Genomic DNA, 15,963 nt, shown 5'->3' on the forward strand with positions numbered 1-15,963 from the left:
CAATTCATTATTTGCTGCTTACATTTGATATTCCTGGAACTGATGATAAACCAGATTAGATTCTAATAAAAGGTTGTGTTATTTGCAAGGTTTTTTTTTTAAGAGTTGATGTGGCCTCATGTCCTCTCTGTGACAAGTTGTCAAATTTGAATGCAATTTGAAATCTTCCTTGCTAATTCGTTAATTTACTCATAAGATTATGCTCCTACATATGAAGTGTTGCAGTTTATTGGGGTTTATGACTGCCCCAGGGTTGTTTTAATTAGCTCTAATGTTTCTGCCTTATCTTTGTCTAGTTTTTTCCTGACCCAAGTCACCTTATTGTCAGAACAATCCTTCCAGTCAACACTAACGGTATACTACACTACATTACCCACAGATTTTGTATTCAGTCCAGAGAAATTGTGTATTCTCTTAGAGTCAACTCTGCTCTGCTTCTTAGCCACTCACCTCCAAGGTGACCAAACCCTCCAGGGTGCCTGTTTGGTCCTGTTATTAAGGTTGATCCCAGTATAAGTTACTTAGTTGAGGTGACCAGAGAAGATGGAGTTCTGCCATCACCAATGATCATCAGAAGTTATGGCAGAATGTGCCTTCAGAGGTTTTTAGAGGCTAGATGTAGGTCCTGTGTGGTGATGTACACGTTATGTTAAAGAAGAGTGCTATGGAGATTCCATTTAGGAAGCTGGTGTTCTACAGGCAACTTCCATGCGCCAATATCTTTGGGCAGTGAGATACCCATAGAAGATCTGAGAGCCATATTAACAACTTTTATTTCATCTTCTTTGTGGATACAGACTGCAGATCTGCCTGTGAGATAAGTTCACTCACGGAACTTTCTTGCTTTGATAAGACCTGAGCAGTATATTCTTCATTGCACCTGCTTGCTAAGAAGTTTTTTCACTTTGTATTGTAGGTCCCATTGATCCAGTTCCTGGGCAGTTTTCTTCAGTGTGTATAGCCCCTGAACATGACTGTGATTTGTTTCATACATGGTACATAGGTCTTAATGGGCGGCATGTACTATATGTGGTACATTTAGTTAGAGTTATATATATTTTTTAAATACCTTGAATTAAATCAAAAAGTCTTTTTGTTCATACACAGAACAAACCTTCAGTCTTAACAATAGGATAATCTTTTAGCATCAGCTGGAAACTGGTCGAAAACAATCAAAGATTGTAAAGCAAGGAATCTGTGGTATCTTGCAACTCATGTGTATACAAGGTAGATGTTGGTCACAGACCAGGCTTGGCACCTCGTGATGCTCCAGTCTTTCTTCAACTGCCTTAGAGAGTCATATATCTCTTTGCTCTCCTTCCCCCAAGGCGTTCTTTTTATCAAAGCTTATACATTGTTTCATATTTATTCAGCCCAGAAGTTCCATAGGTGTCAACATTTTTAGTTGACCTTCCTTGGGGCAGATTTAATTGCAGTAGATGTGCCTTTTCCTCTGCATCGTCATCACTTGTGTTTTGAGTAAGCTGGTCCGTCTCCCAAGGGGATGTTGCCCCTTCAGGGAGAGGGTGTCCAGCTAATTTTTATTCTTTAGTATTTTACTTTTGTTATATTGAAGAGTTTTTGAAATTATTTGTACTGACAAGCTGATTGTGTTTATCTATCCAAATCTGATAAAATGTCTTTATGTTTACTCTGAATATTTTTGGATTATTTTATGTAAACCCTTATTATGTTAAATTTCTGTTTGATCTTGCCATAATTAGAGTACTCACAACTGTTGGGTAAAGTATTCCAAAGCATTTGTTCAATTTATTTAGTTGTATTGATGGAGATATTTTATCTTATTTTTTTATTTATTTTTTTTTTATATTATGTGCTTTTCTTGCCATCAGAATAGTTGTAAATCTAAAGTATGAAAATGACTGTTGTTAATGTATTGTTTTATTGTTCCTATAGTTGGTAATTAGTGTTTTATAAGATATTGTTTACACAGTAGACCCTGGTCCTCGACCGTATCAGAACTCGACAAAATCAGATTTCGACATGAAATTTTGAGTAAAATTTGTATCAGAGCTCAAACAAAACCCAGAATCCAACCAAATGAACTATATGATTTTTGCAAACAATAGTGTTTGCGTTGCTTGCCACTAGTTGGTATTATTGTTTAAAGCCAGCTCATTGGAATATTTCCTGGGTTTTTGTGGCTTTCTGTACTGTATTTTGATTCAATCATGGGTCCCAAGATACCCATTGCGAACAAGCAGAAGAGGTAAACGGGAAGAACCACAATTGAACTTAAGGAGAATATTGAAAAGTATGAAAGAGGCATTTATGTGACTGATTTAGCATCTTATTTTTAGTATTTTATTAATTTACTGTAATAATTAAGTCTTGTTTTTCAATGTTTTATTGTTAGCAACAAGTTTTGTGTGTACTATAGTCTGTTCACTTAAGATAGATTCTTGGTCGAGCCCTTGCCTACGAGACATTTGTATGGTGGCCTCTGATTGGCTGGTACCAGGAGGTAGGCAGCTCACTCAATATCTCGTATTTTTGTCCGTAGCTTAGAAAACGCAATATGTTTATATATCTTCAATTGCCTCATGCTTTGCACAAGATAGGAAAGTTTTGGTCATACCATAGGATTCGGTATTAATTGTACAACTAAATCATCTTTTCCCCAAATCAGTAAGATAAAACTCAAAGGAATTACAATAAGTAAAACTCAAAGGAATTACAATAAGTAAAAGTGAAGAGAGAAGCATTTAATTCTTTGTACCTGTATTTACTTATCATTGGATTTTGCATTATGGAAGATTGATAATGGTAGTTACATTGAACAACGTCTGAGAGAGAGAGAGAGAGAGAGAGAGAGAGAGAGAGAGAGAGAGAGAGAGAGAGAGAGAGAGAGAGTGTCATTGGGTTGAGAGTTTAAATATTTTTGTATGTTAGATATGTCGTGTTTCTGTATGATAGTATGTATGTGTTTTTCTGAAGAGTGAGTGAGCGAACGATTGAGAGAGAGAGAGAGAGAGATCATAGTTGGTGGATGGATAATAAGGAGTGGTTTGATGGCAGGCCTAAGCATCTGGGTTGTCTGTTGGAGCGGTCACCAAAGCAGTCATAGTTGGCAGCGGTCTTTTGAAAGATAGTGTTGATGGTCAGTTGTATTGTGTTTTTCTGGAGTTATTTGAGACGTTATTGGTACGTATTGTGTGTTGGAAGGTTGTTGTGCTGGTGCTTGAAGGTTGTTGTACTTGTGTGGTTAGAAGGTTGTTGAGCTTGTGAGTTGTTGAGTTTTTTGTTGGTGAGCTGTTGTGATTTCTTGGTGTTGTTTGTGAGTGGTTGTATGTGGACTTCAAGGTTGTTGTTTTGATGTTGTTAGTGTTCATCTAGGCTCTGATTTTTTGTGTTGTTGAGTTATTGTATGGTTGTAGTACTTGGTTGGTTGTTTTGTGTTGTGATTCTCGGCGGCAGTTATATTTGATGACCTTATCCAGTGGACAGCACAGCTTGCCTTGAAGACAGTCATATCTGGTGAGTACATGAATGTGAGAGTTTTGTTTATGTCTGTCGGTGAACGAATTGTCCTGTCGGTAAATAGTATCGTAAAGATGAAAGTGCGGCAGCTACAGGACAATTGGTCTAGTGTGTATGAGTGGTGAGATAATTTAGGATGGATGAGTTGAGTGAGGTAGAGAAGTTGAAGAAGTTGAGCTTAGAGAGAGAAGTGAGAGGACAATTGGAAGTAGAGAATGAGAGGTTAAGGGTAGTGTGTGGGGAGCTGAAGAGTGAGTTAGAGGAAATGAGAGGAATGCTAAGGAGTGCAAAAGTGGAAATGAAAGGAGCAGAAGAAAGAATGGTTGAGAAAGTGGACGAAAAATTCAGATTAATGATGAATGCAGTCCAGTAAAGGACGAAAGGAATCATAGGAGAGGGAGCAGTAGGAGGTAGGCCTACTGGATCTTGTGTTGGGCCAGGAGTGATGAAATTGGAAGAGCGAATGGATGAGAGTACGAGTGACGAAGGCGATTTGGTTGTGATAAGTAAAGGAAAGAAGGGGAAGACACAGGATAAGGATAAACCTTAGGACAAGACTAAGAAGGAGGCTGAGAAAAAGAAGACGAGTAAAGGAAGGAAGGCTAGTAAGGATGATGGACAGGATGAGACTAGGATTGGAGATGTTGGGGAAAGGGCTGAGAGTAAGGAACAGAATGAAAGTGATTTAGAAAGCGGTGAGTGGAAACAGGTAGGTAGGAAGAAGGGTAAGAAGAGCATAATCAAGAGCATGGATGTTAGTATGGAAGTTGATTCGTTGTATTCGGAAGAGGTTAAGAGGGATCAGAATGGAAGTAGCGAGAGTGAGAGTGATCAGGAAGTACGAAAGGCAGTGCGCACAATACGAGGAATATGGTGGTAGGGATATAGGGGACTTTTTTAAGGAATATGAGAAAGTATTGTGTGGCTTAGTATGGGGATAACAAGAGAGTTAGGTAGCTTTTTGACAGGATTTTTGAGTGTATGGGGTAATGATGAGTGTAGGGTATGTGCCGTATGAGTGTGAAAGCCAGGATTGTGGAAGAGGCAAAGAGGATAAAGAGTAGCATTAGATATAGGAGAAAACATGATTTTGAAGAGGCAAGAATGAATGTTGGCGAGTCGTTGTCAATGTATGTGTGCAGGTGGAAAGCTTTAGCTAAGAAAAAGTTTGGGGATGAAGGGATAAATGAGTGTAAAGAGTTAGTGCAGAAGTTACTGGCAACTTTACCAGAGAGTGTATATGAGTTCATGAATTTAAAATGTGATGGACGAATGAAAGGTTAACGTGGAATGACATTTTAAAAATAGTAGAGTATTATGAGCTAGATAGATGTATGAAAGAGAATAGAAGTGTTAGTGTTAGGACTGAAGTCACTGAGGGTATACCAGAGTTTGAGAGCTATAGGGAGGCAGTTTTAGAAGGGCAGAGGCGAATGGCAGAGCGAGTGATTGATAGGAGCAGTAGAGCAAGTAACGAAAGTATAGTTAACCCTAAGAGAGAGAGAGGAGTGCAAGCGTTGGAAGAGTAGGGTCCGTTAGTCATGAATGAGAACAGCAGTGTTATAGATGTGGAAAGCAAGGACATGAGAAGAATGAGTGTCGGTGGGCATTGAGAGCGTGTTTCGGGTGTGGGCAGACGGGTCATATAGTGAGTGAACGTAAGAAAGATAGGGATACTAAGTGTTACAGGTGTGGGCAGGTAGGGTATATAGCGAGTGGATATTGGGGTACCCATGTGAACGAGGTTTGTGGTAATTGTAAAAAAAATTGGCATTATACTAGGATGTGTAAGGAACTGCATGCAAAATGTGTTGAATGTGGAATGGAAGGTCATGTAGCGAGTGTGTGTAGGTGAAAGAGGAGGAGTCAGGCTGGGAATTTGGGAAACTTTGTATATAGGGGATTCAGTTGGGTGGGTCCTCTGATGCATGTGGGTGAAGGATTGTTGCATGAAAAAGGGTTTGGGGATAGAGCTCATGAAAGTATGAGTGTAAAAGCGAGGTGCAAAGGGGTATGTTTGGTTGCTTTAATTGATACCGGGTGCAGTGTCAATGTTCTTTTTAAGAATGGATGTGACAAGTTGCGGAGTGAGTGTGAAATTAGGAAATGTAAAGGGGAGGTATGAGGAATAGGAAATTTAGGTATGCCTGTATGTAGTGGGAATGTTGCATGAAAATATAGAAATCGAAGGGGTAGTGATGGATGAAAGTGACTTATGTGATCGAGGGAATGAGTGATTAGTATATGTTGTTAGGGTACAGTTTCTTGAAGAAGTGTGGGATGGTGGTCCATCCGAGCACGAATATGATTGAATTGCACATAAAAGGGAATGTATGTGGAGAGTTGTACTTGGATAGGGATGGAGGGATAAACAGTAAAATATGGAAGGGGTTGCCATTGGTTGCGAAAGAGTGTAAAAGTGCCACGAGAAGTCGGAGAAGTTGTTAGTGTGAAAGTTGCATGGCCAGATAGTCTTGGGATTCTCAACGGTGACAAGTGTCAATTTATGGTTGAGGTGGGGATGCGAACAAGTGGGTAAGAGCGAGCGTGCATGTACCTTTACAACGGGATTTTAAATATGGAGAATCCTCAGTTTTTTGTAGCCTCGTTACCGAGTGTTAGGAGAAAGCAAGTGCTGGGTATACGTGAAGGCGATTGTGTAGGGTTGTTATGTACATTGGTGAATGCGGATGACAAAAGATATGTTAGGGTGTGGCAGGTGATGACAGATAGCATGAAAGAAAGTGATGATGGGAAATATGAGTATAGTTGAGGGAAAGAATTAAGGTGGATGAAAATGTTAGTGAGGACGAGAGGGAGCGGTTGATGTAGATGTTGTGGGATAAGCAGGGTGCGTTGAGTCGTGGTGACGAGGATTTTGGGGATCTAAGCTTCCCAAATTCAAGATAGTTTTGGAAGACTATACCCCCATATATCAGCATCCCTGACACTTTACCGCGCCTGTTACCCAAGAGATTGAGGAACTTGAGTGAGTGGGAGTGATCAAGAGGAGTGAGAGTGCTTGGAATAGTCCCATAGTCCCATTACTTAAGCCAGATGGAAGTTTAAGGATGTGTGTGGATTACAGAAGGGCAAATGACTGTGAAGGAGCGATTCCCGATGAGTGTGGTGTCTGTGTATATAAGATGCATGGGATGAGAGTGTTTGTGAAATTAGATTTGGTAAGGGGCTATTACCAGATGCCTCTTGAGGAAGGGAGCAGACATGTTACGGCTTTCTCGAGTGGTAGCTGTCACTATCAGTTCAAGCAATCAAGTTTTGGGTTAGCTAACGTGCCTGTTGCCTTCCAGAGGGTGATGAAAGCAGTTTTGGCTGGTTTTGATAGAATGAAGGTGACTGTGTTTATAGATGATGTTTTGATTGCGAGCGAAACTGTTAAGGAGCATATGGAACTGCTTGCGAAGGTGTTAGAATGGTTGGAAGAGGTTAGAATGAAAGTGAAGCTAGAGAAGTGTATGTGGTTGGCTGGGGAAGTGGAATTTCTTGGTCATAAGGTATGTTGTGCAAGTGGCATAAGTAAGAGTAAAAAGTTGTGGAAAAAGTAAGGGAGTTTCCACGTCCCCTGACCATGCATGAGTTAAAGGGTTTTCTGGGTTTGATTGAGTTTGGGAGAAAGTTTGTTAGGGATTGTTTGGGTATATGGAAGCCGTTGACTGACTGGACAGGGAAGAGAAATTGTACTAAGGTGAGGTGGGATGAGCGAATGGTGGGAGCATTTGAGAGATTGAAAGAGGAGGCTGCTAGTGATGTCACCTTGGGTTTTCCAGACTATAGTGAGGGTGCAAATAAGCTTGAGTTGTATACTGATGCGAGTAAGTTTAATATGGGAGGATGCTTAGTGCAGATGCTAGAGGTGAATGGGGAGGGACAATTTAGAGTCATTGCATATGTGAGTAAAGCTTTTAATAAAACAGAGTGGAAGTTCCCAGTGGTTCAGAAGGAGCCTGCGGCAATAAGGTTTTGTGTGAAAATGTTTTTGTATGGGGTAAAATTTATCATAAGGACAGATCATCAGCCATTAGTGTATATGATCAAGAAGGAAAGTGCGAATGTTAGGATCACGAGGACGATTGAGGATGTGAGTGAGTTTGATTTTAGATTAGAATATGTGCCAGGGAGTAAAAATGTGATTGCTGATACGATGTCTAGGATGCATGGTAAGGGCAACAGTATCGTGAAAAGTGACTGGGATCCGAATGTGATACCTGAGGGTTTAGTTGTAAAAGAGAGGTTTGAAGGGGATGACAGTGTGTGTGAATGTTTATTTTCAGCATTGAAAGACTTGGAAGGTAAAGGTTTGGTTGAAGAGGTACCCAGTAGTGCAAATGAGTTGCGAGTGAAGTTGATGAGTGATGTGCAGGAGGAAGTGGCATATAAGGAGGAACAAGGTTGGGAAGAGGAAATATTACATAAATTGTTGTCAGCAGTAACTGAGTAGTTTGGAATAAAAGTTTTTTTGTATTTTGGATGGGACAGACCGGTTAAGTATCGAGGGAGGGTAAGTACAAGCAGTGAGCATAGGGTTTTGATGATTCAGTGTGGGGAACATGGTTGTAATTGGTTGGTTAGGAAAAGGGACTGTGAAGAGGTTTTGAATCAGAAGTATGGAAGTGGGGAGATAACTGAGGATGAATGTGATGAGCTCAGGTGACTGTGATATGGATAACCAAGTGCATGGGACTCGAGGGAAAATGGTGACGTTTGTCAGATAAGCAAGTGGACGTAGCAGTGAAAGTGTGTATGCATGGGACTCAAGGGAAAATGGTGACATTTGTCAGAATAATTGATAGTGAGTACTGTTGTTTAGTTGACAGAGGCACAAGTTTCCATAGTGAGTGGGTCAGTAGTAAGTGAAGAGATGCGATTGGGAAGTGAAAAGCCAATGTACAAGTGTAAGAATACATGGGTTTGGACAAGGAAGGGTTTTAGTATGGGAAGAGTACGTTTAAAAGTTAGGGTAGGAGATCTTGAAGTAATACATAGCTTTATAATTATGGGACAAAACGATATGCCAGCTTGCTTTTTATAGGGATAGGTATTTTGAGGATACATGAGGTAGGCGAAGATATAGGAAACAGGATTCTTAGAAGGGTGGGTAGGAAAGATAGTAATGTATTTGTAGCAAACTTTGTGGGTATGATTGATATTGCTAGAAATGAGAATGATTTATTGAGTGAGGAAGAGATTGAGGAAATGCAGTGTATTTTGGGAGGAGTGTGTGTGGAAGATTGGCCATGTGAGTTGGATATATATAAGAGGGTTGCTAAACAGGTTGTAGTTTGTAAAAACATAGTGTACTTTTTATATCAGGAAGGGATGGATGATAGGGAAGTGTATGTGCTGGTGTTTTCTGTTGAGTCAGCTGTAAGTATGTGTTTGTTGGTGCATGATCAGTTTGGGCATATGGGGAAAAATAAATTATGGGAATGCATGAAAGAGAGATTGTATGCACCTGGATTAAATAAGGTGTGAATGGATATAGCTGTCACATGTGAAGACTGTCAGAGGGGAAAGTATCAGTGTGTGCATGCGAATCCGTCTGTATTGCTATTGAAGATGAAAGCTGTTTGAAATGCTTGTAACTGATTGTGTTTCTTTGCTGAGGACTGCGAAAGGACACGTGGGGATGATTGTAATGGTGGATATCACTGAATAAATTTCCCTCTGTAGTTCCCATCAAAGATAAGAGGAGTGAAAGTGTTGCATGAATGGTGGGTCAAGTGATGTTGCCTATGTGTGTGTGTGTGTAGCCAGCAAAAATGTCAAGTGATAATGGACCTGAGTTTGTGGGATGGGAATTTGAAGAAATGTTGAAAGAATGGGGTATTGTGCATGCGTAATTACTCCGTATATTCCCAGTGCAAATGGTTTGGCTGAAAGGACTGCTAGAACGATGACTGAAATTTTGCAAATGATGAGTAAATGCGACAACGATTGGGATATGTATGTAGGACGTGCAGTGTGGGTATATAGCGCCACACTGCAGAAGAGTATAGGTATGTCTCCTTGTAAATATGTGTTAAATTTTGAAAGGATTATTAGGCCGTGGTTGGGTCTATCAGAGAGTGATCAGGATTTGTGGAAGAAAAGGAGTGAAAGGTTTGAAAGTTTTAAGATTGGGAATAAAGTGCTGAAAGAGGCAGTTGAGATAGGAATAATGAATGTGAATAAGGTAAGGGAGAAATTTGAAGGTCCTTTTGAGATTTTGGAAGTGGGACCGAGCGGATTGAGCTGTTTAGGGGAAATTGCGAGTAGGTGGGGGATGGATGAGGCTAGGGCACATCATGACCAGCTCCGTAAGTGGAGGGACATACCACAGTATGTTCTGGAGAATGTGGTGAGTGAATGGTTGAGGGTGAATAATTATGAGCTGAATGTCAGTTAACAAATGGGTCTGGGAGATCAACAGTTAGTGTTGGTTGAATATGGAAGAAAGCGGAAGAATGTAGAGAGAGGGAATGGAAGGAAGAAGCGTGAACGGCATGATAAGGGTGTTAGTGTTAGGGTGAAAACAGTTGATAAAGCGTGTAATACAGATGACTTTAAGGGGATGAAAGATACTTGTAGTGTACATGGGTTTGAGTTAACAGAGAAGTGAGACTTCAGTGGGAAGGAAACCGAGTAGTAAGGAGGTAGTTGATAGTATGGATAAATCTTTGCAAGAGTTTGACAGAAGTATGGATGAACTGAGTGGTTGGGTAGTAGAATTAAGGGAGATATTGGGACCAGAGCTAGATGTCGATGAAGTAGTGAATGAGATATGGGAGGATTGTAGTGAGGGGGAGAATGGAAATATGAATGAAAGTGGTTTAGAAGAAGTGAATGGCTGTGTAACTGAGAGAGTGTATGAGGGCCCTCGAACAAGATCCAAGGGGGCCTGCATCCGAGCATCCTTGGGTGTTGCGGAAAGCAATTTAGTATGGGTATTGCAAGTGTAAGGAAACATTGTCAAATGTAGCGGGTAGGTAATATGGAGGAGTGATAATGGTAGTTACATTTGACAACGTCTTCGAGGGTTGCACGAGAGAGAGAGAGAGAGAAAGCGAGAGCAAGAGAGTAAGTGAGAACGTAATTGGGTTGAGAGTTTAAATGTTTTCGTATGTTTGATATGTCGTGGTTGGTGTTGCTGTTGCTGTGATAGTCTGTAAGTGTGTACGTGTTTTTCTGAAGAGTGAGTGATCGAGAGAGAGAAGAGAGAGATCATAGTTGGTGGATGTATAATAAGGAGTGGTTTGATGGCAGGCGTAAGCGTCTGGGTTCTCTGTTGGAGCGGTCGCCGAAGCAGACTATGAGGAGTCTGTGATGGTCAGTCATAGTCAGCACCGGTCTTTTGGAAAATAGTGTTGATGGTCAGTTGTATTGTGTTTTTCTGGAGCTATTTGAGGTGTTATTGGTATTTTGTGTTGGAAGTTTGTTGTGTTGGTGCATAAAGGTGGTTGTGCTTGTGTGGTTGGAACATTGTCGAGTGTTGTTGTTGGGGAGTTGTGATTTCTTGGTGTTGTTTGTGAGTGGTTGTATGTGAACTTGTAAGGTGGTTGTTTTGATGATGTTGGTGTTTGTCTGGGCAGTGATTTGTTGTGTTGTTGAGTTATTGTATGGTTGTAGTACTCGATTGGTGGTTTTGTGTTGTGATTCTCGGCGATGGTTGTCTCGACGACCTTATCCAGAGAACAGCACAGCTTCTTGCCTTGAAGACAGTCATATCTGGTGAGTACATGAATGTGAGAGTTTTGTGTCTGTTGGTGAACCAATTGTCCTACCGGTAAATAGTATTGTAAAGGGGAAAGTGTGGCTTGGGGAACATTGATAGTCAGTACAACTAAAGTAACTGTGGGGAGATTTGCTTGCTTATGATCCTGCCACAGCATCATTCATGTGATCAAGATAAGATCAAACTAAAACTCGTGTTTTCATACAATAAATTCACCAAGTACACTGGTGCTTTCAGATTTTAGATGCATGTGATATGTGAATAGAAAATGAAGAATATGTATTATTGTAGTGCATCCGTAAATGATTCAAGTTTGACAGTATTGCCGAGAGACAGTGATCTGCAAGAGACAGTTGCGTTGGTTCTCTTGGTGAGAGCTTTGACTTGCCAATTAGCAATATAAGAGGGTTGCAGTTTCAACAATATTTACTGTTATACCATTACATTTTCTGTAAATAAATACATGGAATTTCCATTATGACTATTGAACATTTTCAATCCAGTGTGATACGTGTGAGTATGTCTGGACATATCTGATAAAAAAAAATAATCGGATGGATCCATCTGGTATTGTTAGAGCCTCAGATCGGGATGGGGGAAATTCAGTTCAGGGAAGTTGAACTCTGTGGACAGACTTCGCACTCTTCAACTCAGCCTAAGCTTTAATCAGATTGTTTCAGCGTATTGTTTCTAATTTTTTCATATGAATATATTTTCAAATGAAAGAGATATCAGAGACTTGTTTGAGTGATATGAAATAATAGTCTAAGTAAAGTAATAAGCAACAAAGAACTAAGTAAGATTATGTTCCTTTCAGGCTGAGTCAAGTACAGATGCAACATAACAAGATATTCTTACTTTTCTCTGCACATATCACACCCATCTAAAATCTAAAAGCACCAGTGTATTCAGGGTGTATTTATTGTATAAAAACACATGATGTAAAATGCAGTAAGTAAAAACAGGTACAAAGAATTAAATGCTTCTCTCTTCACTTTTACTCATTGTAACTCCTTTGTGTTTTATCTTATTGAGTTCAGGAAAAGACGATTTAGTTGTACAATTAATACCAAATCCTATGGTATGACCAAAACTCTCCTATTTTTTGCAAAACGTGAGATAAATTAAGAAATACAAACATGTTGCCAGTTTTCTAAGCTACAAACGAAAATATGAGACATTGAGTGAGCGGCCTACCTCTCAATATCAGGCAATCAGAGGCCGCCAAACAAACGTCTCGTAGGCATGGGGCTCACTCTAGAATCTACCTTAAGTGAACCAACTATAGTGTACCTAACCTAGCTTATGGCGCTCAGTCAGCCATCGGTGATATGGCCGCATTAGACATAGACCAGCTTTTGTTTTATACAGTATATACATTTAAAGATAAAAAAAATTTCATTAAAAAAAAAGGAATGTTAGGGTAAAAAAAATTTCATTTAAAAAAAAGGAATGTTAAGGTAATAAGTAGTAGTCAAGAATGGATTAATCCATTTTCAGTTATTTCTGATGGAAAAAATTGATTCAGATTTCGACTGAAATGTGTCTCGACCTTCTTCTGGAACAGATTAGCGTTGAGGTCCGAGAGGTCCAAGGTTCTGCTGTAGTTTGCAATTAATATTTCCCTCCTCCAGATCAAGAGATACCGAACGTATGTGTATCTCCTTCGTTCACGACTGACTACTCAGCAAGGTGGACAGCAGGGAACAAGTTCAGGATTAGATGTTGGTGACCTTCCTGTTTTTGAAGCTCGTCCGGTTTCTGATGGATCTGATGGTGGGGATCGTGGAAGTAGGGTGATACCCCCTCCTATTCCTGAGCGCGCACGGCCAGGTGACAGGTACAGTTATCAGCAAGCAGTGCACCACAATGCCTTCCTTTGACCCACCACTGTGTGCTGTGCTCACCACCACTTCTTAGCTAATTTCTCACACCCACGCCTCCTTATCATGCCAAACCAAACCCTCACCTCATCTGCCTCATAACTATTGGCTTCTGGTAGAAGTAATTCCTGGCTATTGATTTAACCAGAAGTGTGAAGTAAAGTAGTTTTCCTAAGATTTTGAGATCGAATAAGGTAATTTTGCTATTCTGTAGAATTTGATTATGCTACTGCCTTAACAAAAGCATCGCCAGACAAAAGCATTGCCAGATATTTAGTCCTAATTTTGCATGGCACAGATAATGGAAAACTTCAGTTATCAATTGAATTAAACCATCATTATTATATATATATAGATATATATATAAATATATATATATATATATATATATATATATATAATATATATATATATAATATATTATATATATTATATATCTATATATATATATATATAGTAGGTAAATATCAATAAGTAACTACATATATCCCATAGTTGCTAGTAAACAATTGAGGTCAGATGACTAAACAGGGTTGAGGTGTATGCGCTATGGGTTTGTTTCCCCAAGAGCTGCCTTTACCTCCTCACTGGACAGGAGTTGTTTTGGGCAAGAGAGCTTTATTGTGCAGTGTGATTGTGTTTTAACAGTCAACTGATTCTTTATATAGAGCTCTGTGTACTTTACATTTTATTTTGTTAGATGACTGGATATTAAAGTGTTGTACAATTTAAAGTCTACACAAAACCTTGTATTATTAGATGTCAGATCATGTGACTGATACCAATGTAAAATAACGGCTTTTGTATTAAGTTGCAATGCGCATCGGTACAATATTTGCATTTGTTTAGGTATTTGTAATTTCTGTTAGACCAAAACTCAATCTGGGATTTAATGAGCGTAGATGCTCCATATTTGTGCAGCTTTGGTGATGTATCAGAGATATGCCCTTACTGCTATTGCTCATGTTTATATAATTTTATTTTATAAATAATTATTTCACTTTAAATTGTGAATTATTGAGTATCATGTTAAGTTCATGAACATGGCTGTTAGGGTTTTGTCTTTTTAAATTGAGTTTATTCTGCTAAAATCCCTAGTCATGTATATCTTTATACCATAAAGAAGTAGTGAATAATATTGCTAGTACAGTATTATGCATTACAGCATCCTTTTAAATTGCATTTTTATTCATCTAGAGGTTGTGTTTGAAACAAACATTGTTAATGCACATCTTCAGTACTTATAACATGTAGATGTGGTCTCACCCATGATTTTATTGTGCTTGTTACTCCAGAAGGGATGAAAGTGCATGATAATTTTTATGAATTTTATCTTTTAGAATGTGAAAATAGTCTTGAGGCAGTAGAAAAGATATAAAATTAAAAACATTACTGTACTTGGAAATTCAATCTGAAATATTGTGGCCCAGTAAAAAATCAAGATAATTAGAAATCCTCACTACCCATTTGGTTTAATGTAAAAGTATTTTTGTAATCATAAAAATTATGTATTTTAGTTTTATACATTAGTCTATGCAGGATGTGTCATTAGAATGTTTGTTCCATACCTAAGCCTGAAATGAAATATTTAAACTTATATATTTGTCATTAAAATCCCATATCTAATCTCTTCCATAATTTGATGTGGTCTGGTCAAATGGTAATATTTTTAGAGAGTTAAATTATTTATTTAGCCAGCTGAGTTTTGTATTTCCCTTAGAGAAATTGCTCTAGTGGCTTTAGTTCAGGACCCATCATTGTTGAATTGTAACGACTTAAAATGTTTCATTTCAATTAAATTTTTCACAGAAAGAATAAATCTTCATTTGAAATATATGGTAATAATGTAGTTTAAATGGAATTTTTTTTAGAAGTTATTTTTTTAAATAATTCAAAAAGGATGAGTTACTATGTTATTTTCTTTTGATTTTTTGTTTTCTAGTGTAAAGTATTAATAGTATTTTCTCAAGACTTGAGAACTGTCATGTATATTTTACATTCTTAAGGACAGCAGACTATAAATGTTGATATGGATGATGCACAAGGAAGGGGAACGACTTTGCCTCAGTTTTAGAAAAGTCTCACAACTGTATATATACCATATGAAGACTCTTTGCTTAACATTGTTTCTCCATACTAGTCTGTTATGTTCCCTTACAAGTGTTAATTTTCAATGAGCTCATGTTTGTGTAACTGGCTGATTGATAATCATTTTGATCATGAACACTGATTAAACTCCCTTGGTTTTGGTCGGGGAAGTGGGAGGAAGTTTGCTACCTCTACTGTGAGAGTATTATTATTAAGTACTAGTTTAAAAGAGACTGAGTCACAGTGATGTGTTCTTACCTGAGAGAGGAAAATGAAACAAATCAGAGGTTAAAGTAGTTAAACAGCTAGGTAGCAAGTGATTGAAAGGAGTAGCTGAAGAGTCAAAGCGGGCCAAAGGGGAGTTGCAATGTACCTTTAGTACCATCACTAATATCAGAAAAATCAAAAGAAATGTAGCTTGTAGTTATAATATTAAACTCGTAATATTTAATGACAATGGCTGCAAAAGTGAAAAAGCATTCAGTTGGAGGTTATATGCATTTGAACTGATAAGATTTGTCATGCAAAGAGCATTTTAACTGATGAGATCTGTCATGCAAAGAGGAGTATAAAGGTATATAATAAATGGACATATTTGGATGCACTACAGCTACAAATAGGAATAGTAACTAGCAATGGAATTTTTTATAGGTCATATCAGAGTGAGAGAGTCGAGATTTGTTGACAGTTAAAGATTTGAATACTGCTCACATAAGGGATTTGTCCAGTTATAGATAAAACATTGCACAGTACTGTATA

The 15,963-nt window shown here is 38.6% G+C and overlaps 1 protein-coding gene across 6 annotated transcripts in view; it reads left to right on the forward strand.

The window, feature by feature from the left end:
• Positions 1 to 15,963, forward strand: part of LOC135221032 (PH and SEC7 domain-containing protein-like) — a 183,265-nt gene that overhangs the window by 127,856 nt on the left and 39,446 nt on the right. For all 6 annotated transcript variants that reach the window (XM_064258760.1, XM_064258761.1, XM_064258763.1 and 3 more), the window contains one exon: positions 12,868 to 13,073. In XM_064258760.1, the coding sequence (XP_064114830.1) occupies positions 12,868 to 13,073 (206 nt within the window). The remainder of the gene's footprint in view (positions 1 to 12,867; positions 13,074 to 15,963) is intronic.

The sequence above is a fragment of the Macrobrachium nipponense genome, chromosome 2 (genome assembly GCF_015104395.2).
Source record: "Macrobrachium nipponense isolate FS-2020 chromosome 2, ASM1510439v2, whole genome shotgun sequence".
NCBI lineage: Eukaryota > Metazoa > Arthropoda > Malacostraca > Decapoda > Palaemonidae > Macrobrachium > Macrobrachium nipponense.